This window comes from Gopherus evgoodei, chromosome 1 (genome assembly GCF_007399415.2).
Source record: "Gopherus evgoodei ecotype Sinaloan lineage chromosome 1, rGopEvg1_v1.p, whole genome shotgun sequence".
In the NCBI taxonomy this organism is placed as follows: Eukaryota; Metazoa; Chordata; order Testudines; family Testudinidae; genus Gopherus; species Gopherus evgoodei.
In genome coordinates, this window is record NC_044322.1 from 270178055 (window position 1) to 270205739 (window position 27685).

General features: G+C 44.9%; 1 protein-coding gene across 2 annotated transcripts in view; it reads right to left on the reverse strand.

Moving 5' to 3' along the window:
- Window positions 1–27330, reverse strand: part of DDX17 (DEAD-box helicase 17) — a 31044-nt gene extending 3714 nt beyond the window's left edge. The window contains exons 1-13 of one of the 2 annotated variants that reach the window (XR_003998216.1): window positions 27034–27330; window positions 21914–22052; window positions 12557–12656; window positions 12099–12232; window positions 10654–10719; window positions 10187–10328; window positions 6319–6479; window positions 6062–6234; window positions 5597–5707; window positions 5093–5154; window positions 4637–4696; window positions 1635–2860; window positions 361–448 (exon numbers count right to left, since the gene is read on the reverse strand). Coding sequence is in view for 1 of the 2 variants with exons in the window: in XM_030546301.1 (XP_030402161.1) it covers window positions 212–448; window positions 4637–4696; window positions 5093–5154; window positions 5597–5707; window positions 6062–6234; window positions 6319–6479; window positions 10187–10328; window positions 10654–10719; window positions 12099–12232; window positions 12557–12656; window positions 21914–22052; window positions 27034–27077 (1429 nt within the window). In the remaining variant the exon portion in view is untranslated. Of the gene's footprint in view, window positions 1–211; window positions 449–1634; window positions 2861–4636; window positions 4697–5092; window positions 5155–5596; window positions 5708–6061; window positions 6235–6318; window positions 6480–10186; window positions 10329–10653; window positions 10720–12098; window positions 12233–12556; window positions 12657–21913; window positions 22053–27033 lie in introns of those variants that run through there. The other variant, XM_030546301.1, reaches the window with a different exon arrangement.
- Between the last annotated feature and the right edge of the window lie 355 nt (window positions 27331–27685).

Consider the following 27685-nt stretch of genomic DNA (forward strand, 5'->3'; position numbering starts at 1 on the left):
GGACCCCTAAATTGGGTATGTATGCCTCAAATTACAAGGTTTTATATCAAATATTTATTACTATAAGTTTACATATAATAAGCAAGACAGCAGCAGTCTGATGTTAAGATAGTTTAATTATTAAGGTGTTTTGCTCTGCCTCTTTACACCTATCCTCCTTCAAGACGGAGCACCTATTCCATCTTTCTAACCCCTTCCCATTTGCCTTTACCTCCACCACCTCCTCCTCCTCTGTGGTCCACAAGCTGCATCAGTTTCGGATTGATGGCCTGGTTGGCTTCCTCCAACACTTTGATCAGCTCCCTGGCCTGTTTCAGGTTCCCCGGTGTGAAGAAGGTGTAGGCAGTGCCCTTGTTGGTGCTACGGGCAGTGCGGCCGATTCGGTGCACATAATCCTCAGAGCTGTTTGGATAGTCGTAGTTTATCACAAACTTAACGTCTTCCACATCTTGCGAGGTGCCCAGGTAGCGAAGAACAGTGAGGGGGTAGGTGGAAGAAAGGGGAGAGGAAGAGAAGGACGTGCCAACGAAAGGTGGGGAGCACGAATGCAGGTGACAGTAATAAGAGAGAAAAACAAGTTAGTAACTGAACGGAATAAAAACAAGAGACTCATCCCAAAAGAGTAGAAGGTTTAAATTTGAGCCATGCATGGGTCAAAGGCCAATGACCTGAAAACTGATGGCACGTCTTAAAGCAGTTCTCTCCATTCAAATTCACCCTTCCCTTGTTGCATCTTTGTGCCACGTGAGAGGTTCTTTACACAACACCGTCTGAATTTGTTAAATGACTTTAGTCCCCTCTCTTTCAGAGAAAGATTATCTGGAACAAATAAAAATGCCACCATTGTTGTGGACACAGCAAGCTGGGATGGAAGAGGGAGAGATCTGCCACAGGGAGACTTTTACTCTGTTGGGAGAAGTCTATTAAAGACTAACTGCAATGAGATCACTTACCTTCCAATCAAGCACATGAAAATTAAAAATGAAAGGCTTTTACTTTGCTATGAATTTTAAGGACTACAAAATATAATGAATGACTTCCCCTATCCTAGAATTTAAGGCATCCCAGTTACACCACGGTAGTCAAATTCTGCCAACTTATTATTTAAAAAAATATATCAAACCACAACTAAGACATTTTACCTGCCTTCTTAGTTATCATGAGAATGCGTTGCACTAACATTTCACCATGCTACTAAGCCCAGTGTTAGCAAACTTTTGAATCTGAGTCATAGAATTTAAGGTTGTCCAAGTCAAAACTTCAAATGTTAGACTGAACTCGGTGAGTGTTCAAAAAGACAAAAAAGCTGTATCAAATGCAAAAATGTCATTAAACCCTAGGAGATATCAAAATATTCTAGTCTCTGTTAGGAAATCAGATTTTTGTAAACTTATGGGGCAGAAACTAAGTAAATGTTAGTGTAACGTTTTAGTTAAAACACCTACAGTAGCAGAAATATTTGCTATGGTAAGCAATGTTAAAATAGAATGGTATTACAATAAAAAATGTCCTTAGTTCATGAAAAAAATCTGCATTTTAAGAAGAATATTCAGAAAATATCCAAGATAAAACACAGATTTTTGTAATTTTTTTTTTTTTTTTTTTAAAAGAGAGAAACATTCTCTGTTTGTTACCAGACCGATGCACACTCCCTCCTCCTGTGGGAAACCGCTGCAGCCGATCCCGTCTCTTTGCCTTTTATTTTTGGCGGCCTCCTTTCGAAAACTCCGCCCTCTGACACGGGACCACTGGAGCGCGGGGAGCATGCATCAAGGGTCCATGGCAGCGAGAAGTCCCCACACACGCTCGCTCTGTGAACTGGCTTAGATGCTTCTCTGTAGCCCCATTTGGTTGTGAAGTGCCGGAGAACCTGGGTTCAGGTAAAAATTTCAGGTCCTCCAACGCTTTTTGGCCCCACCGGGGGTTAATAGGGGCAAATGTCAAAAAAATGAAGATACAAAAAATATATCCAAAGGGTCAGACTGCATCTATTGCCCAGACTTCTCAATTTCAAAGAGGGGACAGGGAGAAAATAAAAACAATGGGTTTGCAGTGGCAAGAGGGAACTTTATGTCTGTTTCTTATTACAGCAAAGGGGTCTCCTTAGTCTTTGCTGACTCCAAAGTCCTGAATCACACCAAAAAGGGAGTGAGAAGGCAGATTTCACAGGGGGCTGCGCGAGTCTCCAACTAGGGTCCTTGGTGCAATAACAAAGAATATTTTAATGGGAAAAGTATAAGGTAAGGTAGGGGCAAATATGATAGACACAATCACATCTTCACAGAGTTTAACTAGAGTCTGACAAGCAGCAGGCTACGTGATCCTTAGCCAATCCTATTCCGCACATCCATGAGCAGCAAAGCGAGTTGAATTACCAAGTGGATACAGGGAAGCGCTTTCCTGGCAGAAAGCGCCTGGAATTGTAGCTAATAGCACAGACACTGCTGACTTGATTTTTTTTGAGGGGAAGGCCAGAAAAGGCAGTGGAAGTTCTCCAGATTAAAAAGGTGGTCCTGTATGTGCACATATCAGGCTGAAGAAAGATCAGAGCCAAGTACAAGATTTGGTTTCTCCAGTCTAGCATGCTCCATGTATTTGTGCACAGTCAATCTTCCTGCACTTTTAGAAGATACTGTAGCAAGATCAAGAACAAATTGGAAAAGTGATCTGGCCAACTGCCTGGGACACACACCCTTTGTCAGACAACCAGAATACCCTATGGCACAGATCGAGTCTCTGACTGTTAATCAGGAGTGATATAAATTAGCAGACATGCTTGTCTAGAGAGCTGCTTCGACCACCAGTGCAGATATGCCCCCGAACCTGCACTGAGAATGATCTGCAGCTGATATCAAAGCTTCTGTTAAAGAAAACAAAACAAAATAAATTCAATGTTTTTAGTTTAACAGAGTGAAGAGTAACAAAAACAAAAAAATCAGTGCAGAGGGAGGACCTCGCTCCTGGAGATTATCACAAAGAAGTCATTATGGGACCCAGAACTTACCTGGAAGGAGCTTTTTGGAAACCAATATTCCATTGGGATGAGGGAAAGCCCTGGTGACTCAGCCAAAAAGCGCGCACCCCTGTTTTAAGTTATTTATGTAGTAGCCTTCACTTTCCAGGATCTTGGAGGAAGTCGTCCAGAAGTTTGCCAGTTAAGTGACTTTATTTTAAAAAGCAGCAAACTCAGGGCCCCAAAACAAGCAGAGATGTTGTTTAGTAACAAGAAACAGACTATGGTACCTTTCCCCCACAGTTTGGGTGAAGTGGGGCAGTGGGAACGGGGAGAGTGTTTTCTCGAGAGGTATCCAATTGAGTTGTTTTGAGGGAGCATTTTGGGGGGTGGGGCTGTTTTAAATGTCTAGGCAAGATGCACAAAGAAGCTACCAGCACATAGCAAGCCTGTTTAAAAAAAACACTGCTACAGAAAGCAGCTCTCTTTCATAAAAACTAGTTTCCGGCCTCAGTCCCTTCTCCCAACAGGCCCAAGTTCTAACTGCACAGGTCCAGACATGACCCTAGAGGGCAGAGACTGAAGTCCATATGATCACCTCTTAGAGGAAGTGTTAGACAATTTTGGGGGTGGGGTGAAGGTTATGTGAATGAAGGCTGCCAAGTCTCACACTAGTTTGCCAACATTTAAATGACCTTGAGATTCACAGTGCAGCCACCCTTTCAGGATATAAAAAACGGTTTCAAATACTAAAACTCTTCTGTAATCACAGAATTTCCCTCTGTGCTTCTTGATGGATCACTTGCAATAGTTTTACTTAAGAGTGCCTCAGTGGTCTGATCCTTTGTGGCAAATAACTCTGGTATATGGCCCTCAGAAATGGTCTTTGCCACGTCTGGAAAGTGTAAGAATGCAGACGGACCCAAATTGCTTTAGAATATTTCTAAACTTATACTGGGCAAACGTATAAGGGAGAAAGGTTAATGTTTCATACTACAAAGGTTTCATACTACAAATATACTTATTAAAAGTGGGCGTTTTAACTTATGCATCCAGAAAGTTTATTTCACTGATGTGAAAATGATCTATGTAATTCTGATCCAACACCACACTTGGACAGTATATGTTGAAGGCATATAACAGAACCTGCCTACAACAAACACAGAGCTGGGAAGGCTGTTTGTGAAAACAGAAAAGCTGGAGCAACGCTTTCCCAGATGTGAGCACATCTGACGGGGAAATTATGTGCATGTAGGGATTTATTTGTATATTTCACCTATGTATTGTTAATTATTTTATGTTGACCTACTCCCCCACACGACTCTCTATTTCAACTATTATTTGATCCCCTCTGTAAATTGGGAACAATCCAGCCCTAGCCATCCAGCCGCAAAAAGCTGGAAGTGGGGAGGAAGTGAGTGCAGTGGAAGGATTGGGTTGCATAATTGGACGTCTCTTCTCCCTCTTGACGATCGATTAGTCATGCCTAGGCCTTGCTGCAGACCAAAGCCTGTTCATTAGGAGCAGGAAGAGACTTTGAATATAAAAGAAAAAAAAAGAGTAATGTTACAAAAAGGTATTTCACATGTGGGGGAAAATCACGCTTTGAATTTAAGAAAATATTTTTGAGTTCAAAGAAGAAAAATATGGAGCAGCAGGCAAGAGAGGCCTGTATGTACAAACCTAGCCCACGAGATGCAACATCTGTAGCGATGAGGATAGGAGCCTTTCCAGAACGGAATTCTGCAAGACAAGAATCCACTGTGAAATCAGACTAGGAGTCACAAACTATGCTGAAGGCTGTGGATTTAACTTATGTATGACCTTTTCAGAATCCAAACAGGATGGGAATTTTTTTTGAGAGTGAAACATGGGACGCACACAAAGACTGCTTGGAAGTTGTCAAATCCTTTTGGGTTAGACAGAGGAGTGGTTCTCTGCAACAAACCTCCCAGTACTGAAATTAACAAGTGTAAAGGCTAAACAAAAACCACTGTAGGACTACAGGTAAATCAATTAACACAGATAGTGTGTGCATCTGAAAGAAAGACAGGAACAGAGGGGTAAACATGTTTGCCTAAACCGAGCAGAAGTTCTTCAGTAGTTCAAGTTATCAGCTCTCCTAGACACTGCACTCACCATTAAGTACCCAGTCTCTTTCTGGCTGACTCTTGTCTCCATGGATACACATAGCTGGCCAGCTGTCAAATGGAAGATGCACATGATTTTAGAGAGGTAACAAGAAGTTTTATTAATGTTAAAAGAAAACAGGCAAGGATTAAAATCATTAAGAAATACTCATGCATTCTTTCCCTCCTTTGTTTCTGTAGAGGCTGAAAGCACCTATCATTCTTACAGGTACTAATAACTAGTGCTTAATCCAATCATGCCTATTATACTGATAAAACCCCTTTGCCTCGGCAGTCTCATACACATTATGTCCCAAGTAGGCCAGCACGCTGTCCCTCTTATATAGTGCTTCAATGTGATGGAACCTTCCAGGAGCCTCAGCATTTCATCTGGCTAAGTGGCTGAAGGGAAAGACCACTTCCAAGACTAGCAACATAAGCATTTCCTCCTGCTCTTCCCCACACTGCAGTTTAGGGATTCCTAATGGGAAATAACTGTAAACAAGATACTCACCCATCCCTGCGCATTCTTCGGGTGAGGTCATCACATCGTCTTTTCGTTTCAACAAATATGATAGTTTTGTTCTCTTTCTCAGCCATGATTTCTTCCATCAGTTGAATTAGTCTAAAACAAAAGGAAGAGCTAAGATGTATTTACAAGAACACAGGAGAGAGCTTTCAACTTATCATTTTGAGAGAACGCCTGTAATACGCAACCACTTAAGAGAAAACTGGTTCAGTACTATTTATGAAGAGTTAAATTATCTTAGTATTTAATAACATTAGGGAACAGCGACAAGCAACTAGATGACCATGGGATTATATTGGTTAGTAAGTCTCAGTAGTGAAAAGTTACATGACTGCAAGTTAACTGCAGTGGACTGATCATTTTAAAAAATACTCCTGTGCAACAAAGATTTTAAGCCTCCCTCCTCCTCCCCTGCTCAAAAATATTGGGATAGCAGAACAACAGCCATACTTATGGTCCTTCTCGCTCTCCATGCATACATCCACTATTTGCAGGATGTTGTGATTAGCACTCAGCTCCAGGTTGCCCACATTGATTTGAACATAGTCACGCAGAAAATCCTCAGCAAGCTGGCGCACTTCTTTTGGCCAAGTGGCACTCCACATCAAAGTTTGCCGGTCAGGCTAAAAGAAAGGGAAAGGATGTTATTTGGATGATATATTTTGAGTGGGAATTTGAAGGAAACTATAAGTGAGACATTCACGTACCCTTATCTGGTCAACAATTTTACGAATTTGGGGTTCAAAGCCCATATCCAGCATCCTATCCGCTTCATCCAGCACAAGGTACGTACATCGGCGAAGGTTGGTCTTCCCTGCCTCCAGGAAGTCAATTAAGCGGCCAGGTGTGGCAATGCAGATCTCAACGCCTTCAATGCACAAGAGGACAGGCTTATATTTCTACAGTCACAATAAACCACTTTTGACAGTAAATTTGTTATAACACTTCCCTTATATGTGTGCCCAAGACTGAGCCACTACTATTTTACTTGGAACTCTAGGCATCCTTAATCATTTTATTATTAACCATTCTGAAGTTACTGTTACACTACCATTAGAACCTTGAATATAGTCCAGTAACAGACAGCCTCCTCCCAGAAATTACATGGAAGAGGAAATATAAAGACTCAACAACAGCAGAAAAGGTAAAATTAACCTATGCTTCTAGTCCAGTTGAATCCCCCTCATCCAAAGCTATTAACTCAAGGGAGCTCAGTTTGTAGAGGAATAAAAGTTCAAGTCCCAACTAAGTTTCCCATACTGCAGGGGTTCTCAAACTGGGAGTCCAGGAACCTCAGGGGGTCGTGAGATTACGACCTGGGGGGTCGCGAGCTGTCAGCCTCCACCCCAAACCCTGCTTCACATCCAGCATTTATAATAGTGTTAAATATATATATTTTTAATTTATAAAGGGGTGGCACTCAAGAGGCTTGCTGTGTGAAAAGGGTCACCACTATAAAAGTTTGAGAACCACTGCAATACTGTATCTAATCAGCCCCTTTGTAATAACACAGGAAGCCACACCCTGTTCAACAGCTACTAGATAGCTCAACCTTTCATTTTCTCAGAAGGCTTTGTATACAGAAAGAGGAAAAGCTGTACAGAATCGTTTAAATTAGGCAATTATTATGGAAGATAGGCATCTGTTTTCCTCTGTAGCATCTGCTACTATTCGAGATATAAGCCTAAACAGACTAATGGTCAAGTATGACAATTCTTATGTTCCTAAAAAGGAGACATCATTTCCACTTGAGTCTCACAGTTAAGCCCTCAAAACTCAGGGAAGCTGTCCAGTAAACAGTTTAGAGACTGAAGAAGGGAGAATTTTCCTCTCTGAGAACCTCCATATCCAACAGTCTCCCTAGCTGCTCGTGGCAAACCAAATCTTTTAATTCTAGGCCAGGACTTCAGACCAAATTCCAAGAACAGTAGCTTCCAAAGCTGGAGGAAAAAATACTAATATACTTAAGGACAACATATAGAACAAACATTTGTAACAGAGCCTTGAGTCAAAAGGTCAAAGTAGAGATTCAAGTGAAAGACTCCTAGATCCACTGTATTTAACACACACTGATGTTAATTCATTCCTCTACAGCAGTGTAAACAGTTGGTCATAAAAGAATCCCAGAAAGAAAATTTATAGCTGAAAACAAATTTTCCCCTTCTCTGTACTCTCTATATTTGACAGCGTTTACAGTGAGAAGAGGATTCTGATCAACTATTTACAGAAAAAGGAGGGCAATTTGAAAGACTGAGGGCACCATATTCTACAGCACTTTCCAATCATATACTACACTCCTAGAGAGGAAGTTTACTTTTTAACACCTGGAGAAAGTGTGACAAGTGACCAAGCTGTGGCTCCACATCTCTTCTTGAGTTCTGACCTCTCCACCCAGGAACTCACTGCTTCTCTACTGGACTGTGAGAAGATTTTCTTGGGTGGGGCTGCACCTTTGTTCTTTTAGGCTTCTGCTATGCATGCCTTTATCAATGGGAATACTGAAGCTTTGGAACAGGTCTTTTCTTTGACTGCAGGGATGTATAAGAGAAACATGGATTTCCTGAAGAGGTCTGTGCAGTTTAGATATACCTTGACAGACCTCTTCCCATCTTGCTCATGCCATTCTACTGTTATGATTCTTTGGTTTGGGACAGAATGAAATTAACCCTACATTCTTGGATCAATGAAGCTGACCTTGGGAAGACTGGGTGACTCTTAGGCACTTATTTATCTTGGTGGCACACACAGAACTGCGGCTCTCTGGAGATCATGTTTAACTCTGAAACATCCTTATGGAAGTGACTGCATTCAGAAAGGGCATAAGAAGAAAAGCTCCCTAGTTGCTGTGCAGGGGATTTGGCCTTAAGCGCTTCAGAGGACACCTCATCTTTCAGAGGCCCATGCAGGCTGTGATTCTTGCATCCAAGGACTGCTTCAGAAAGCTGAGAAACAGTAGGGCGTTTATTATGTCCCCTTGGTGTCACTATTTTTGAGGAGAAACAGGGTAGAGAAGTTAATGCCATAGGAGTAGGGTATGTCTAGACTTAAGCTGCTGTGCGAAGTGTAGTGCTTCAGTGGAGGCAAAACGCACACTGATGGCAAGGATTCTCCCAATAACGCAGATAATGTTGTCACCCCCCTTAGCCACGAGGCAGTAGGTAGGCTGCCAGAAGAATTCTTCTGTAGACAGTGCTAGGTCAACACGGGGATTTAGGTCAGCTTAACTTTGTTGTTCAGGGGTGTGAAAAATCCACACCCCTGAACAACAAAGTCATGCCAACCTAATTTTCTAGTGTAAATCACACTCCAGAAATTATGCCAATTCTCCCCCACTCCTCCAGTCCAACTGAAGATACAGTTTACGAAGGCAAGCCTGTGAGAACAAAAAAGAGTCTGAAGGAAACTTGCAGATTTTTTTTTTAAAAGTTCTGCTATATACTAAGAAATTGAGTTTGACCATTTATACAACTTTGGAGGCAGAACGCTTGGAGTTCAACCTGAGGGAGTCAGTCAATCCTAAACCTTGACCCACAGTCAATAAATATGGTCTCTTCCCAATAAACAGGGAGATGGGGACACTTAGGGTGATCAGGTGTCTGGTTTTCAACCAGAACACCCAGTTGAAAAGGGACCCTGGTGGCTCTGGTCAACACCACTGGCGGTTAAAAGTACGGTTGGCGGAGCAGCGGGTCTAAGACAGGCTAGTCCCTGCCTGTCCTGGCTCCATGCTGCACCCCAGAAGTGGCTAGCAGGTCTGACTCTTACGCCGGGGGGGGAGGGAGGATAGGCACAGGGCTCCATGTGCTGCTGCACCCCCGCACTCCCATTGCCGGGAACCGTGGCCAACGGGAGCTGCGGGGGGAGGGAGGGGTGCCTGAGGGCGAGAGCAGGGTGTAGAGCCACCTGCCACACTTCTGCCTAAGAGCCAGACCTGCTGGCCGCTTCCATGGTGCAGAGTGGAGTCAGGACAGGCAGGAGGAAGCCTGCCCTAGCCTTGTTGCACTGCTGACCAGGTGCCGCCCGAGATAAGCCCACGTCCCAACCCAGAGCTCCCTCCTGCACCCCAAGCCCCTCATCCCCAGGTCCACCCCCACAGACAGAGCCCTCACCCCCTCCTCAACCCCCCTGCCTCAGCCCAATAAAAGTGAGTCAGGGTGGGGAAAAGTAAGCCACCGAGGGAATGTAGTGAGCGGGGGGCAGGGCCTCAGGGAAGGGGCAGGGGCAGGGTGTTCCATTTTATGGAATTAGAAAGTTGGCAACTGTAAAGACTGTCATATGGGGAGGATGAACAGAGAAAAGGGGAGGAAAAACAGCCATCTAAATAAGTTACCAGACAAATATGGATGACTGGTACTGTTGTATGCACACCATCACTCTGACTGGAAGTACAAATGCCACGAATTGTAACAGTAGATGAGGCTGTGATCATGCTTAGCACCTTCCCAAACAGGCTTAAAAAAACAAAAAACAAACACACACACCACTACTTCTTACTATATTTTACAGTATCAGATTTTCCTGCTAACTTAAAGCTCCTGCAACAGTGAATTTGTAAACACACAAGAATACCATTACCTCTCTCCAGGTCTCGGATTTGGGGACCTTTGGGTGCTCCTCCATATATGCACGTACTCTTAAGTCTTGAGCACTTGCCATAATCATCAGCAACCTGCTGGACTTGCTGGGCCAGCTCTCGGGTAGGAGCTAGAACCAAACACTGCGGGATGAAAACAAGAACCATCCAGGATAGCTAAGTGGAGAACACTGTCTCAAGCTAAGATAATTAATTATCTCTGCTCAGATATCAGAGGCAGAATTGACTAGATTGTCAGCACTCAATTACCTAAAAAACAACTAACAGCGGCTCAAGTACATGCTGATAATTATCACTGGGCTTTTGATACACGGAACATGCTACCCACACTGCTACAATGAGCAGTTCTCTACTTCCTCTTTATGGCATTGTGGTGCAAAATTCATCTACACATTTCTGTTAACTGCATATTATACATGTAAAAAGGAAAAAACTGAGGAGCACTTACAATTGGACCGTCTCCCCTCTCCAAATATGGCTGGTGGTTAATGTGAACAATTGCAGGTAGCAAGTACTGAAATAGAAGAAAATTAATGAAAATTAAGAAACGAGTTTTCCATATTAGATCATGCCAATGATCATCATATTGAATCCTGGTAATGGAGAATTTAGCTTAACATCCTTCCTCAAGCAGTGGCAAGTATCGCATGCTTTAGTGGCTGTAAAATAAACCTTTCAAACTTGGATGTCTACAATCAGATACACAATAAAAGAGTCAACTTTCTCAATTAATGAGCACCTACAACCTAAGTTCCCTCTAAGCTGCATGGCCCCTTATTAAGCACTGTGCAGGCCCTCAGGGCTGCGGGGGAAGATGAGGGGGCAGTTTCCTCTCCCTCAGCCCCGGATGCAACCCAACCCAGCCACAGACCTGTTGTGGTCAGGGGAGAATGTCTCTCCCGCAGCCCCAACCCCCCAGCCTGGCCTGGAGCTGCCAGAGTCCCGCTCGCACCAAGGCTCTGGACACTGGCAGCAAGGCTATTCAAACATGCCGTGCACAAAAAGGGAGGAGCGTATCTTTGCCATTATGCCCTGCGCAGCGGCACAATGTGCTCCCCCAGGCTATAGCCAGGGATTCATCTGATGCCTAGCGAGCGCTGGGCGCACTCTGGGCTGCAGCGGGGGGAGGGATGGCCTGTCCCACAGCCACGGGAGCCCAGGGCCAGGCTGGGTTGGGTCCAGGGGAGGGGTGCCCCTTCCCCGGCCCCAACCTAGCCCAGACCTGCAGGGGCCATGTGAGAGGCACCTTTCCTCCCCATCACGGGTGCTGCTGTGGGGGGAGAGAGCTGGGGTAGAGTCCTCTCTCCCTGTCGCAGTCTGCCCCTCAAACCCTTTGTCCCTGGCCCCATCCCAGAGCCCCCTCTCTGCCTCAGCCCCATACCACATGTCAAACCCCTTGGCCCCACCCCTGCCACGTTAATTTGGTTATGTACACCAATATGGAGGTGATGTGCACATAAAATTCATTCTGCACACGGGTTGGAAAAATTAGAGGGAACACTGCCTAAAACTCCTGCCTATGTCAGTGGAAAGTATGAGCCTGTATTATCCTTTGTGATTTTAACTTGTGTAACTAAGTCAACCAGTACGTGAGATCCATTTAAAAAAAACAAAAACAAAAACAACAACAAAAAACCCCCAAAACATATGCTCCCCTCTAAAAAAATGGAAACATTGGCTGTGGGACAGCCAAATAGAAAACAGACAAGAACAGGCACACAAAACAAACCATGTGCTCATTACTACTTAACAATCCCACTTTACAACACAGATCGAACATGCTTTAAAATGCTATAACCTCCCTTTGCACATGTCTGAATGACCAACCAAGAGATAAAAAGCAAGAAGAAACTCATACAAAGTAATTAAGAGGAAATGGTCACAAACACGTACTGCCAATGTCTTTCCGGAGCCTGTCTGAGCAATGCCCACCATGTCTCTGCCACTGAGGGCCAATGGGAAGCCCTGGCACTGAATTGGAGTGGGTTCTGTGAAATTCTGATCGATCAAGACATCCATTACATACTCTGCAAGTTAAACAAAAAAAGTGAAGAATACAAATGATGTACGTCTGAGTAAATGCCATCAGTTTGAAGACAGAAATGCTGGGGAAATTTTCCTACAGAACCCAGTTTGGGAGCAATTTAAAGTTTCTCACTTTGAGACTCTCAGATATGACAAGCTGGAGGATTCCTTAAAGATTTACTTTTCTGATTAAGATCTCTAACGCTACACTAGATCTGACAGTCTTTCTAGAACCAAACAGGTCTGATCAGAAGGGTGTTATCCCAGCACTCCTCCCTTACCCCAACAACAAAGCTGATCAGTACACTGAATGACAGAATACTCACGTGGGAAGTTAGCATGGTGGAAGGCAAACACAGGTTTGGGGCAGGCATCTGTCCCCCTAACTGTAATCTCTTTTTTTCGTCGCAGTTCTTCAACTTCATACTATTTAGGTGGAGGGGGAAAAAAAAAAAAAACACACACACAAAATTCCAGGTTGTCAGCAGCAACTTAATACACATTTCTGATGTCAACTATTAATAAATTCCACAAATGCTTTAGCTGGCAGCCTGGCTGAGAGGTCTGATTGTGTAAAGAAGCAAAATAGATTTCTACTCACTAAGGATGGGGCATGAAGCAGGGTGGTCCCTCTCTTTCCATCAATGCAATTAAATGGGAGATCCAAGCAGTAGCAGCCCTAACCCAGAACTGCTGCTGAGAACCACTTGTGAACTAACATTTCCTTTCTTGTGGAAAACACTACTCAGAAACATAGCAACGATAAATTAAGGCCCAAATATTTTTTAAGTGGGATACTGACAACATTTTCTGAAACATCTGTACCTATTTATTGTTATAAGTAACATCCCGAGTTAGCTTAACTGAAGAATCAGGAAAAATCTCTCTCTACTTTTCCAGTTTACTTTGACCATTTGACAGCACTTTGCACCAAGTCAGTTTCACTGTTCCCCCAGTAAAGGGCCTAATCCAAAACCTAGGGAACTCAATGGAAAGACTCCCACTAAGGTATGTTTTGGATTAAACCTATGGTTAACTTTGCCATTTGTGAGACTCCTTCACATAGACACAGAGGAGATGAAAAACATTTTGAAAATACAAACATGGGATTGTAAAACAACAAAAATTAACAGGGGCATTCAAATGCAGTGCAGAACTTGCAACTAATGATATTTATGGGTTTTTTTTAAAATGAGTTAAAGTTGATATCCCTTTGCATGGTGTAAATAAGGCAATTAAGGATTAATAAAATCTGTCTGGGGAGTGGTCCTGCTCTGAGCAGGGGTTGGACTAGATGACCTCCTGAGGTCCCTTCCATCCCTGATATTCTATGATTCTATGATCTGGCGGGTAGTGTAGACATACCAAAAGACGCTACAGCAGAGCAGGATGGCAAGGGGTAGAGTACCCAAAGGAACAAAACATCTCAAGGAACTCAAGTTACTGAAAGGTCAGTAACTTCTCTTCCAAATATATATCTCTATGGGTGCTCCACCACAGGAGGCTCACAAGCAGTAACTCAGCAAAGAAGTGGCTGCTGAGGAAGTGGATCCAAGACAATTTGGAGAACTGTGTATCCAAAGGATGCATTCATTTTGGACACAGGTAGGACAGGGTAACATTTGGAGAACACGTGAACTGAGGATCAGGTTGCAGCCCTGCAAATTTTTACGATAGGAATGTCTTTGAGAAGGGCAAAAGAAGCAGATTGAGCCCTGACGGAGCAGGCTGTAACCTGGAGGTGGGAATTGTACCCTGACAGTCTCAGAGCAAACTATGATATAACCTGAAACTCACTTTAATATTGTCTGAGTGGCTGCAGACTGTCCTTTCATTCTTTCAGAGAAGGTTACTAGCAGCCATGGGGACATTCTAAAGGATCTAGACCTATCCAGATAAGACGATGAGGGGGCTCAACACATCTAAACGTATGGTGGAAAGCCTCTTCCCTCAAGGGGTGAGATTTGGGAAAGAATACTAGTAGACTGATATCCTGACCTTCAGCAGGAAATGAAGATGAGGACATAACATGACCCTATCACAACAGAAGGCAGTGTATTGCAGATCAGCTTCCAGCTGAGACAAAAGCTACCAGGAATGAGGTATTGACGGAGAGAAGGAATGAGCAGGTGGCCATAGGTTGGAAAGGAGAGTTTAAGGCACTGAGGACCAAGTTAAGGTCCTCAGGAGGTGTGGGGTTCCAGATACGAGGAAAAGTTGGACAGATCCTTAAGAATCTGGCCACGCTAGGGTGAGCAAAAATAAACCAAAAAAAAAATCGTTCAACAGGCAAATGGAAAGCCATAGTAGCTGCTAGGTGCACCCTGAAAGAAAACTCAGGTAAAAAGATGGTAATTTCTAACAGGCAACCAAGTATCCTTGAGCGAGTAGCTTCTGAAATGGATATGGAGTGACAGGAACACCAGGAAAGGAAGCATTTCCACTTCTGCAGGTATGTCTTACACGTGGAAGGCTTCCTACTATTCAAAAGTACAGCCTGGACCTAAACCACATAGTCCCATTCTAAAATTTGAGACCCATTGAGAGTCAAGCCTTGAAATTCAGATAAACACAGTTGGGGTGTCAGGAGCTCCCATCTGAGAGGGAGGTGTTGAGATATTCCTCCAGAAAAGTGGAGTAGATATTAGTACCACACTTGTCTGGGCCAAGACAGTACTATTAAGAAGACCTCACTTGCTCTTGCCTCAATTTGACTAAAGTGCTGGGGATTAGAGGTGCTGGAGGGTAGGCACAGAGAACAGCACAGGACCAGGGGACTAGAATGGTTCTCCCCTAAAGAGCTGCAACTGCATCCCATTTTGGAGCAGAAGATTTGGCATTTCATACTGGTCAGGACTGCAAAGAGATCCACTATGGGGGGCCCTATGCTTCACAGATGCTGTGGCAGATCAGATTATTGAGCTCCCATACATGGTCCTGTGGAGATCTCTATGTGGCAGGCAATGCATCAGTTCCATAGTTTTAGTAATTCCATACACAAAGACTGGGATTTTGCCCCCCTCCGATTTATATAGTACACATCCACCCTGTTGTCCATCCATTACTCTTGCAGCATGACCCTGAATGTTGTGGAAAAAAACGCTGGCACGCATAACAAACTCCCCTGATTTCAAGAACATTTCTTTGTGAAACCTGTTCTTAAACCCAGTGCAAACTTTGCACTTGGATGGGACATGAGAGTCTCTGGGTCACTGAAGACAGCTAGAAAACCTTTTGCCTTTGAGGGAAAAATGTACTGCAGGTCTGGCAGGATTTGAATTCTGAAGCCCTTTGGCATACCTCAGAAACTAGGCTGAAGAGAGAGGGCAAGGAAATGTTCCCAGAAAACTGAGATGGTGGAATCCCCCTCCCTCCAAAGCACAATCTTGTGCAAAGAGGAAATAAACAAGTACAATACAAGCTGGAAAGAGCTTCTAAGAAGCAGTGGACATGCATTTGCTGTCTTGAGCTGCAGGTGTCTGAGAAGGAACTGCAGCAATGGTAGATCTGTGCTTCCCTCCATACCCTCGCTTGAGGTACGAGGCTGTATAGTGTGAAGATGAAGATCTTGCTGATTCAATCTTCAGACTGAGCACACAGGTGTATGCATCCTACAGCTGAGCACCTATATGAACATATGCTCAAAGAACTATTTCCTATGAAGAGTGTATGGAATTTGTCAAGAAAGATGATAAAAAAGATAATTAAGTTTATTAAACACCTTTTATTTTCTGTATATGAAGGAAGGGGGGTCTAAAGGGAAAAAAATAGGAAGATAGGATTAAAATAAATTATGAAAAGGGCAACGGACTGTTCCTAAAATTTCTCATCCATTAGCAGCAGCATCTGTGATTCAAACAAACTGTTCTGTTTTACTTCAACTGTTCAGTTTGTTCAAAAGCTTTCCTGATGTAGGGCTTGCAACAATGTAGCTCATATCCAATAATAACAAATCATGGCATCAGATATGCCTCACTAATGGAACCAGACAGGTCAAGCAAGGAGATGATGGATTAGAAAATAATTAAATTCAAGTCTTATATTTAAAATCCAATCTAACAATGGGGAAAAGGAAATTCAGAAGCACACAGGACAGATGAAAAAGGCTGGTATAAAGGGTCCTGCTGACCTCCCCCCCACCCCCCTGTTCCTTCTTGCTGGCTAACTCCAACAGAGGGACAGGCAGGGAGAAGGGTAGGTCGGAATGGACATGAACAACACACCTCAAAGAATAGTTATGCAAGCTTAGTAACTATTTTTTCTTCTTTGTGTGCTCTCTAACATGCTGACTGTAATACCACTGGGCCAAACCCAGCACGATCTCTAGCCTGTTGAGTGATGGTGTAGTGAGATGCAAAAGTGTGAACAGACGACCACGATGCCACTCTACAAGTGTCCTGGATAGGAACTTGAGCCATAAATAGTGCCAAAAATGCCTGGGACCCTGTGGAATGCACTACCAGGTCAGAAGGAGCAAGGCCACATCATAGCACGTACAGATACAAGAGGTGATGCACGATGAAATTCTCTATGCTGAGACTGGAAGATCTTTCATCCTGTGTCCAATAGCTACAAATAGCTGAACAGATTTCCAAAATCATGTAGTCCTTTCTACGCAGGCTAGCGCACGCCTGATGTCCAGCAAGTAGAGCCTCTGTTCCTCCCTGTTGGCATGAGGTTTCCGAGACCAGTAGGAAGATATCACAGTTACTATGGAACTGTGAAACCACCTTATGGAGGAAGGCCGGATACAGACAAAACTGGACCTTGCCCTTGAAGATTATCATATGGGGTGGTTCTGAAGTGAGGGCCAGGATCTCCGAGACCCTCCTGGCAGAAGTAATGTCTACCAGGAAGGCCACCTTCCAGAACAGGTACAGCAGAGAGCATGTTGCCAATGGTTCAAATGTGGGTTCTGTTAGCCTTGCCAACTCCAAGTTGAGATCCCAGGGAGGCATTGGTTGCCACACAATTTCTCAAAGCCCTTAAGAAACCAACTGCAAGTGGAGTTTAAGAAAACGGAACAGCTGTTCATCCATGGGTGAAAGGCCAAGAATGCAGCTAAATGGACGCTAATAGATGACACAGTTAGGCTTTCCTGTTTCAAGTGCAGCAAGTAATCTAGAATGAATGTAGTGTTAACTGTGTAGGTACAGCACCTTTCTTTGTAGGCCAGATCAAGAATCTTTTCCACTCTGCCAGGTAAGTGGCTCTAGTGGAGGATTTTCTGCTCCCTAAAAGCATCTTGCAATCCAGCCCCGAGCTCTGTGCGGTTCAGCCATAGCGCTTTCAAGCCATGAGACAAATGGACTCGAGGTTTGGATGACAGACAGCCATGGTCCTGGAAGATCAGGTCTGGCAGACGGATTGGCATTTCAACCAAAAGGTCTAGGAGCGTGGTGAACCAGTGCAGACATGGCCAAGCCAGGACTATCAGGATGAGACACGCTTTGTCCCTTCTGACCCTCAGCAAGGCCTCGTGTATGAGAGGAAAGGAAGGGAATGTATAGAAAAAAAAGATAGGCCATCCAAGGGAGAAGAGAGGCATCTGCAAGCCACTGCGGACTGTGAACCATGAAGGAGCAGAACTGGAGACACTTCCTGCTGTGCTTCATCATGAACAGATCTACCTGGAGAGTGCCCTCACTTCTGGAAAATGCCTTTCACATCATCTGGATGGATGGACCACTTGTGATGGTTGGTGAAAGATCAGCTGTGGTAGTCCACTAACTTGTTCTGTGACTCCGGGAAATAGGCGGCTTCGAAGTGGATTGAGTGGGCGATGCAGAATTCCCACAAGCAAAGTACTTCTTGGCACAGGTGAGAGGAGTGTGCTCCACCCTGCCTGTTGATACAGAACATCACCGTTGTGTTGTTTGTGAGAACTGACATGCACTTGCCCGCCATGTGGGGTTGGAACGCTTGGCAGCCCAGGCTAAAGTTCCCTGATGACATGTAGTGAGAGCTCTTCTGGAGACCAGAGGTTCTGAGGGACCCTAAGTGAGCTCCTAAGCTCATCCAAGAAGCATCTGTGATGAGACACACTGATGGTTGGGGTCCTGAATATAGGACTCCTGCAAACATTGCCGGTGGGTCCAATCACCAAAGAAGGGTGGTGATCACTGATGAGGGAAGTGTGATGACTGTGTCTACGTGGTGTCGGCCCACTGAATTCATGCCTGAAGAGATGCTGTGGTAATTTTTGAGGTTCGCTATAAGTATCCCTATTGCTGGGAATCAAGCTTCCGGGAGGAAAGCTTTGGCTGGGACCAAGCTAAGGATCGCCCCGATGAATTCTATTCTCTGAACCAGGGAGAGAGTAGACTTCTGCACATTTATTAGCAGATCTAAGTACTGGAATGTTGACTGTATTAACTTTATATTGGATTCCATCTAGGCAAGGTCTGATCTTTGATCAGCCAGTCGTCAAGGTAAGGGTAGACCTGAACCCCTTGTCTCCTCTCAGGAAGGCTGCCATAACTGCCATGCACTTCATTAACATCTGAGGGGCAACTGATAGGCTGAAAAGCACATGGTTCACAGTAAATCTGAGGAACCTTCTGTGTCTCTGAAAGACTGAAATATGAAAGAAAGCATCCTTCAAATCAAGGGCAGCATACCAATGCCCTGGATCCAGAGAGAGGATGATGGAGGCCAAGGAAACCATGTGGAACTTAAGCTTTTTCATAGATCTGTTGTGGTTTCACAAGTCCAGAATTGGTCTGAGACTGCCGCTGGCTGTAGGGACTAGGGAATAATGGGAGTAGAGCCGCCGGACCCTTAACTCCTGTGGAACCTCCTCCACTGCTCTCACTCTTAGGAGCAACTGCACCTCTTGGCTTAGAAGCTGTTTGTGAAAAGCGTCCCTGAAGAGGAACAGGGAGATGGGGTTGGAAGGAGGGGAACAACTGAACTGAAGGGTGTGTCCCAGTGCTATTGTGCGTAGCACCCTGAGATCCAAAGTAATACGGGCCCAGCCTGATAGAAGAGGGACAATCGGTTCACAAAAAAATTAGAAAGTTGGCTCCACGCATTTTCCCAGTATGTCGTCCCCAAGTGTCCTATCAAAAAGCCTGTTTAGACCCTGCCAGGTGTCCCCCTCCCCCTAGCACAAACGAAGACTGGGGCAGAGGTCTTCGCCGATAGCCCCTCCTCCTCTCTCTTACTATAGTCTGACTGGGCAGGTGCCTGGAAGAAACCAGCAGCTGGTTGGGGCTTGAAGTATTTCCTAGAAGGAGCTGGAGTACGCAGTCCTAGGGACTTCAGTGTGGCTCTCATGTCCTTGAGGCTGTGCAGTTTGGAGTTTGCCCACTCCAAAAAGAGAGATGTATCCTGGAAAGGGAGGTCCTGCAATGTCTGCTGCATCTCATGGTGTAGGCCTGAGGACTGAAGCCAGGAGTTTCTCCACATTGCCACCACTGAGACCGTGGATCGGGCTGCAGAGTCTGCCACATCCAAGGCATACTGCAGGGACGCCTTTGCACTGATCTTTCCTCAACTAGGGCTGCAAATTCGCATCTGGACTCCTACAGTAATAATTCTTTACGTTTTGGCACACAGTCCCAAAAATTAAAACCACAGTTGTTCAGGAGCGCTTGTTGATTTGCAACCCTGAGCTGGAGGCTGCCAGCTGAATAAACCTGTCAAAAAGGTCTATTTTTTTGGGCATCCGTGGCCTTAGACCTTGCTGACCCTGTTACTCCTGCTCATTGGCTGCTGATGCTATACCAATGAGCCTGGTGGTGGATGAGTGCCCAAGAGTTCAAACTCTTTAGCCGGAAAAAAGTACTTTTACTCCATCCTTTGTGCCATCAGCTGAAGGGATGTTGTGGTCTACCATAAGGCCTTGATGGAGTGCATAGTAGCCTCAGTGAAGGGCAAAGTCACTCTTGAGGGGCCTGATGCAGCTAGAATATCCACCAGAGCATGGGAGGACTTCTTTATCTCCTCTACCTGGATCCACAGGTTTTGTGCTATTTTTTTGAGAAGCTACTTATGCGCCCTGTAATCAACCTGGGAGGACACAATGTCCATTCCTGTCACCACCACATCTGTAGAGGAGAAAGAAAAAACCTGCGCATGCAGAGAACACTGCTCCTTGCTCTCAGCACAGGACGGGTCTCATGGTGCCAGGTCTTGATATTCAGCCTCAGGCTAGATACCAAAATCTGGGTCCTGCTCCTAGGAGGGTACTGGGGGTGCTCTAGAGTCTGATACAATGGAGTAAGACCTTATGGACTATGAACCCTAGAATGGAGGAAAAGCCCAGGGGTTCCAGAATGGCCATCACAGTAGTCAAACCGCGGGAGGGATGCCCTGGTCCAGGTCTGCCATCAGGTGAGGTCGGCTAGAGTGTTGGTGCCGGCTTTCTGCAGGAGACGTATGACTCCACCTCCAAGTCCATCTCCAAGGATTCCCTTCCAGGCAACCAGAGTGGAGTTGTGCTGACTGCTACTGGCAAACAGTACCAGGAGGGAGGAGACACCAAGGCCCCAGGTGTCATCATAAGGGAAACCAGTCATCCTGGGGCCTTGGTGCCATGGGAGCTCTTGCCGCCACTGACATCTCCCATACAGCAGAGGATGGTGGTACCAGGAGAGATACGTCTTGACCATCTCTGGCTCAGATGGTATTGCCAGGGCAGCAGAGCTCCGATGGTTATCGTATGGCGGAGAGTCCATCGGTGCCAGCCTCAAAGGTGTCCATTCTGAAGCCAAAGTCAACAGCATCAAGTGAATTGCAGGGGTCTCAGAGTGGCCCAGCATGGGTCACGCTCTGTTAGTGTCTCTTTGCCTCATGGACTTCGGAGTTAGGGATCGCACTGTCCATCGTCTTCTGTTTCTTTCTCAGCATTGGTAATGGAGAACGATGCCGTAAGTTCCTTGGCAGAGTGATGTTCTTTGGCACCTTGGATGACGGATGGTGCTGGGAGTCCCGAGAAGCAGAAGCATCCTTTTTCAGTGCCAGAAGCATGGAATGGTCCTGAGTCTTCCTAACAGAAGCCAGGGCGCTTCTTATCGAGGCTGAAGTACTCGGTGCCAAGTCCGAGTGACTAGGCTCTGAAGGAGGGCAAAGTGCTACCTCCAAGGAGGAACCTAAGCCTGGTGTCCGTTTCTTTTTTAGTGCACAGCTTGAAGTGACCACAGATTTTGAAGTGCTCCCACATGTGAGCTTCCCCCAGGCACTTAAGGGAGCTGGAACGGGGGTCACTGACAGGCTTCGGTTTGTGGCACAAAGCACAAGGCATTCCCTGGTGCCAGGAAGGACTAGCTCTGCTGATCAGGGTTGCTAAACTAAGTAACTTAACAACTGAAATGTAACTAATACGAATAAAGATAACTATTCCAATCAAAGCATACGGAGAGGAGTACTTGTGGAAAAATCAAGAACAAGCTGAAGTTCCAGTGACCGTGATGGGCAATAAAAAGGAACTAAGGGAGTTGCGGGTCAGCAGAACCTTTACACTGGAATTACGAGCGCATGACTTCAGGGGGCACCAGCACCAACCCAACAGATACCACCAAGGGAAAAAATTTCCAGTGGCAGTGCTCGGGGCGAGCACACACCTACATTGGAATGGATGTGAGCAAGCACCCGAATATAGTCTGCATAGCCCCAGTTTTCCCACTTTTAAAGATTCTCTGGTGCACTGAAAACGGAAAAGACAGGAGAAGGAAACTTACGGGGGTTAGCCTGGCCACTTCTGGATGCTCCACATAAAAATTCTTCTCAAATTTGGGCAGCTCATTCAGGTCCCACTTCTTTTTGCGTAGACGCTCCCCTGGATTACCAAATTTCTTTGGGGGCAGAGGACTACCAAACCTGAGGGTAACATAAGTTTTAAAAAAAAACAATTTATAAAAGGATTTCACGGCTCTGGTATTTGTAGATTCCTCAGAAGCTTTCATGGTTATCTAAGTGAAAACAAATACTGAAGTTTTAGTTACTTTGAAAATGCCCTTAAAATACTGTTAGCCACAAAGGTTGGGAAGGTCTTCAGTACTCTTGCTCCCTTCAATGAAGTCTATCATCCAATTACCACTCCTCCAATGATAATGTTAGATTCTACATTAAAAGTAATTATTTCACCATTCCTCTTTCACCTTTTCTTTCCCTCCTCATCAATATGCCCCAGTCAATGTACAAATAAAGCACAGAAAAAAGCTGACGTCAGTATCAGAGTTTTTGCTAGGCAGATATGAAGCCATTACAAAGCAGCCACAATTTTTACCAGGGTCACAGTAGAAGTGTTTGGATGGGGGGAAAAAAACTGAGTCCCATTTCTTAGACATTTCTGAGAAAGTCTCAAGAGAAAATGAAATGTCAGTTTTTATTGTTTACTAATTTCTGAGTAGCTCTGCCAGGTATTACAGTTATCCGCTACATAAGCAACACACTTTACCCTGCTTTTAATTTTTATTTATTTTAAAAAGAGGTGGGGATTTACATGTAATTATTCATTTATCCAAAGGAGAATAAACATGGTTTTTCTGGCCTACAACAGAGTTGGGAAGTATTGAAAACTGAAGCACAGATTGGCATGAAGCGTTTAGCTGTTGTACTGTTAAGTAAACATCTATAATTATATCTTTTAAACAGTTCTTAGAAAAACCTGTTATTGTTTCACTATTGTGCCGGATTTCAACAGTAGCTGCTATTTTAAATAGTGTGAGGTCAAACACTATTCTAACTTTAGGTATGATAAGGAATAAGCTTTTGAAAAATCTGAAGGCAAGAAAGAGTGTTTTTTTAAAACTCCAGTTGAATAAAGACTCCTGCAGTATTTCCATCGAAACAGAACACTATGCTAATGCATGAATACCAGAAAATGAAACTAACTAGAAACTATCAACAAAAAAGGTTTACCTTATCCAAGCTGAGAAAAAATATAAAAATTTACACTCTGGTCAAAACTAAATTAGTTTTAAGTGCTTTTGTTTTAATAATCCCTGGTTTTATTTGTAATATTGGCAAGGAAATGTTTTAAATGTTAAGTAAGTGTCTTCTGAAAGTTATTTCCCAAGAGAAGTTAAGAGTGACAATACAGAGTAGAACTCAGAGAAAGCAGAACAGGAAACGGGATTACACTTGTAGAAGGCAAAGATTTATAGTTAATTTGATGCTGGTTAAAACACTTAAGTTACAGGTTCAAAAAAGTTAGTTAAACTGCAGTCTTGACAGCCCTTTTCTCCTTTCTGTAAATGTAGTTCTATTCCGTTATTAGATTGCTAAAATGGCTGCTCATTTACTTTTATCATATTTAACAAATAAAAGTAATTAAATAGTGATTTGAATCTTTTATGACTTCTTAGGACTGTCAGTGCAAGTTACTAGCTACAGGAGCATTTCACAATCATTGAATACATTCTTCAAACTATGCTAATTTAGAACCTGAAGGTGTGTACCTGAGTAATTTTTCTGACGAAGGCAATAGGACTACATAGGTGAGTAAAAATTACATATATGCATGAATGCTTACAAATTCGGAGCCTTGTATATTTGGACATTGCTTGCTTTACTGCCATCAATACACAAAAACATGATGCAGTTTGCAGAATTTCAGTTCCATGTTGCTTTGCTTACACACAATACAGCTTCAGACTGGCCTTCCAAAATGTGAGTCTTTTAGCATTTATAATACCCCAATATGTATCATATTTCATTCACTGATCCTGAGGTAATTGGTGTAAATCCAGAGTAGTTCTATTTACTTGCATAGAGTTATTTCATTTTTCCTGATTCAGAAGTGACTAAGTCCAGCTTGGTCTTAGATATTCAGTAATCGCTTCACCAATAATGAAATTCAGCCATCTCCAGAACTGACTGCAGCAGCAGTTTATTCAAGTGCCAAAGTAAAACCGTACCATCCCAGTACTAAAAAGTCCTGAATAAGTTGTAGATGACAAGCAGCAAAGAAAAATTCCATATCTAGTTTGCCCTACAACAGGAATGAACAGCAAACAGAATGTAAACATCCAACTGGAGTTTATCCAGCACATTGGTGGAGTACCCAATTACCTTTCAAATATCACTATGCAATTTTTGATGACTGCGATCATCAGAAACATCGTTTTATATCTCAGAAATGATTTTTTCAAAAAAAGTCATCATGTGCTGCGGTTCTGGTACATAACTGTCCAGAAACAGAGTTTTCGATATCAAAACAAACTTACAATATAGCTATACACACACGCCACCCAGTTTTTGATACGACAGAAAACTAAGTTCTGAGAGATTTTTTTGTAGCAGTTCATAAAGATATGCAACAAAGCAAAGTATTACCTGGAATAAGATCAGGGCCAAAGCCCATTACTTATGCCTTTATGTGAACTAAACCTTTTTTTTTTTTTTTTTTTTTTTTTTGAAGATCCATTGTCAAGTAGTTTCCCCATTCCCAATTCTGTCCTTTTCTATTTGACTAAAATATTTTTCTCCCCCTGTAGCAGGGTAGTCACACTGCTCCAGCCTGGAAGGGCATGAAGCAGCCCAATAAAGGGCTGTGACAGGAAAAGCAGGGCTGACTGGGGAAAGCAGCCTTGGCTGGGGAAACGTCCCAGTCAGGCCATAGCTGGCTTAATGAGGGCCCAACTGGCCCATATAAGAGGGCTGGGGCCAGAAGCCAGAGACATACTCTCTCTAGCCTTTGAGAGGGAGGGGCCTGGCTGCTGGGGAGTGTATATGAGTACTTGGAGCAAGGCTAGGGGAAGGCCAGAGCAGCTGGGGAGCTCCAGCCTGGAAACCCCCCAGGCTGCAGGCCTAGTATAAGGCCAAACAGGTACTGAGGTTCCACAGGGCAGCCCAAGGGTAGGCAGAGGCAGCAGGTCCAACCCCCCCTTGCCTACGATGAGTGGCTTTTACACTGCAGTCTGCCCCAGTGGGGAGGGGAGGGGTGCAGCGGGGGGGCTAGGTGGTGAATGGCAGTAGCCCATGACTGAGGCAAGGTGGGGATAGAGGGCTGTGGGTTCTCCTAGGTGGAAAGACCCTGAGACTACGGGGGTATTGCCGAGGGCAGCACCCCAAAGACAAGGGGCAGCAGGTCCTGGAAGGGATATGGGGGCCAGCAGGAGTGGGACACGGAAGGCTAGAAATGGTTATTCCCTGAGGCACCACAGGAGTGAATCCCACACTGTCACACACCCCTTCATTTAGCATGGAGATGAAATAAGATTTTAAATTACCTCTCCTGTGGTCACTCAAAGCCCTGTTATAACACATCTTGATGATGCAAGGTGTATCAACAATGTCAGCAAAATTCTAAAGAGAACAAAGTACTGTGCTTCTGTAGGTTCTACACCAATGATGGCTTAAAATCTGAAAGCAAAGTTCTTTAAAGGAAACATCTCTTTACCCCAAATGACATCATGTAAATGTCAAGGCAGGTCAAATGCTGATGCCTTAAAATTTGGATAGTGAACCTTTAAGTATCTGTATACAGTGGGACCCTCTTCTCTGCAATACAACTGAAAGGATCCTTTTATTTCATAAGGGGGTTGTTTGTATATATGTAGGATGTGAATATAAAATTAGAGTGGAACTTTTCGCTTTCCCTGCTCTACTAGGAAAGAATGTTAACAAGCACTTCCTTGTGCAAGGAAAACATTCTTGAATTTTGCCTGGAGTAAAAGGGGAAATAAATTTAAATGTGGCAAGCAGGAACTTTTCCTGATTCAAAAACCATCAAAGAAAGAACATGAATAGTAGCGAGTATATTTTATTGTTTGCTCTCTCTCAGGGCCCAATTCCTCCTTTTTAATCCCCACTACTTGTCTTTTTTAGGAAAAACTTGGGGTACTGCCATTTCTTAACCTCCTTCTACTAGGAAAAACAACAACCCTGGAGCATTCATATATTGTCTATCAAACATTTTTTGATATTGGATGGTTTCTTATACTTTTGTTTTGCTCCCAAAAATCAGAGCTCAACTGAACCAGATTCTCCTAAACTGAAAGAAGCCCCATGATGAGTGATATTGAAAACAATAAAAAGAGCAGGGAACTAAATTGTTAGGTCTTTGCACAGCAATATGGAAGATTGTGTTTGATTGCGGATTTCTTTTTCTCAACCCTGGACACACTCCTGAGGCTTAATCCAGGACCATGGTCTCTGGGATCAGGGCTCTGCTACTACACAATGGTCCCACGTTCAACTTTCACCTCTGTTTCCACTCTCACAATCAACAGGGGCTGGGAATACCAAAGAGATATGCATTGTTATTTAATAGCAATCTTTCTGGTCACTTTAATGGTAATAACATTCAGAGAAGTGGTCAGATCCAGCCCACCCTACAAGTTGTGTGTATCGTCCATGGTGAGCAAAGGCTTCTAAAGCGAGGTTAGCAGCTGGAGGGAGAGGGATTTATGGCTCAAAGCGGGAACAGTGTGGAGGAAGGAAAAGCCCTCACTCCTAAAGGCCATGAAATCAGACCTAGGGGCCGGTGAGGAGTATCCTGCCAGCCACAGGAGAAACTTCCCTGTCTCCTCGCACCAGACACTGCAGAGCAGGAACAACGGTGTGCGGAGGCGATTCCTTCCAGACCCTGTGGCTACTCAGGGCCCCTCACTTTCCACCCCAGGGATCCCACCGGGCTCCTCCCCCCCGGGGACACAACCAGCTCCGGGTTCCCAGCCCGTCACTCGGCTCCTCACAGGCCCGGACCTCGCCCTCCCCGTGGCCCTAGGACGTGACCCTGCCTCCGAGGCCCCGACCTAGGCCCCCTCCCGCCGGGGACCGAGCTCCCCCCACCCAAGTCTTGGGGCCTCGCCTGGCTTCTCCGCCTCGGGCTTCCGCACCCCCCGCCTCTTACCCGCCGCGGTCACGGTCGCGGCCCCGGTCTCCGAAGCCTCGCATTGTCCCGCACAGGGGGCACCGAGCGGCGCGGGCTGGGGGTGGCGCGGGGCGGGGGGCTCGGCCGGCGGCGGCACTGGTGTCCCGGCGGAGTCGCCCTTGGCCGCTTCACTTCCCGGGGGAGGGAGCGGGGAGGCTAGAGATCCAGTCGGGATTGGTTCGCGGGGCCGAGAGCGGCTCGGTTCGCGTCAGGGCCCGTCGGGCGCGGAGACAAGGCAGCGTCCTCTTCCTCCGGGCGCCCGGCACAAAATGGCGGCCGCCGCCCCAGCCCGCTCTACTTACGTTAAGGGCGGCTTGAACTTTGCGTAAACTCCGTCCCTGAATAGCCGGGGGAAGGGAGCGAATGCCGCTGCGCCTATTCTCGAAATCCGGGTACGCACCAGACCGAGGCCGGAAAACCGACCCCAAAGAGAACAGTGTACGAAAATTACGTAGTTCCCGGTAGCTGAGTCGGCTTTTTGCGTGTGAAGACAACGCTCTCCCTATTCCCGAAATTCGTCTGCGCAAAATGCCAATCATGTAATCCACCTACGAACTGTGAGGAAAAACCTGGCCAAGCGGCATATTACGCAAATATTATACGAAAGTTTCGTAGCTGTCGCTTGTTCCGA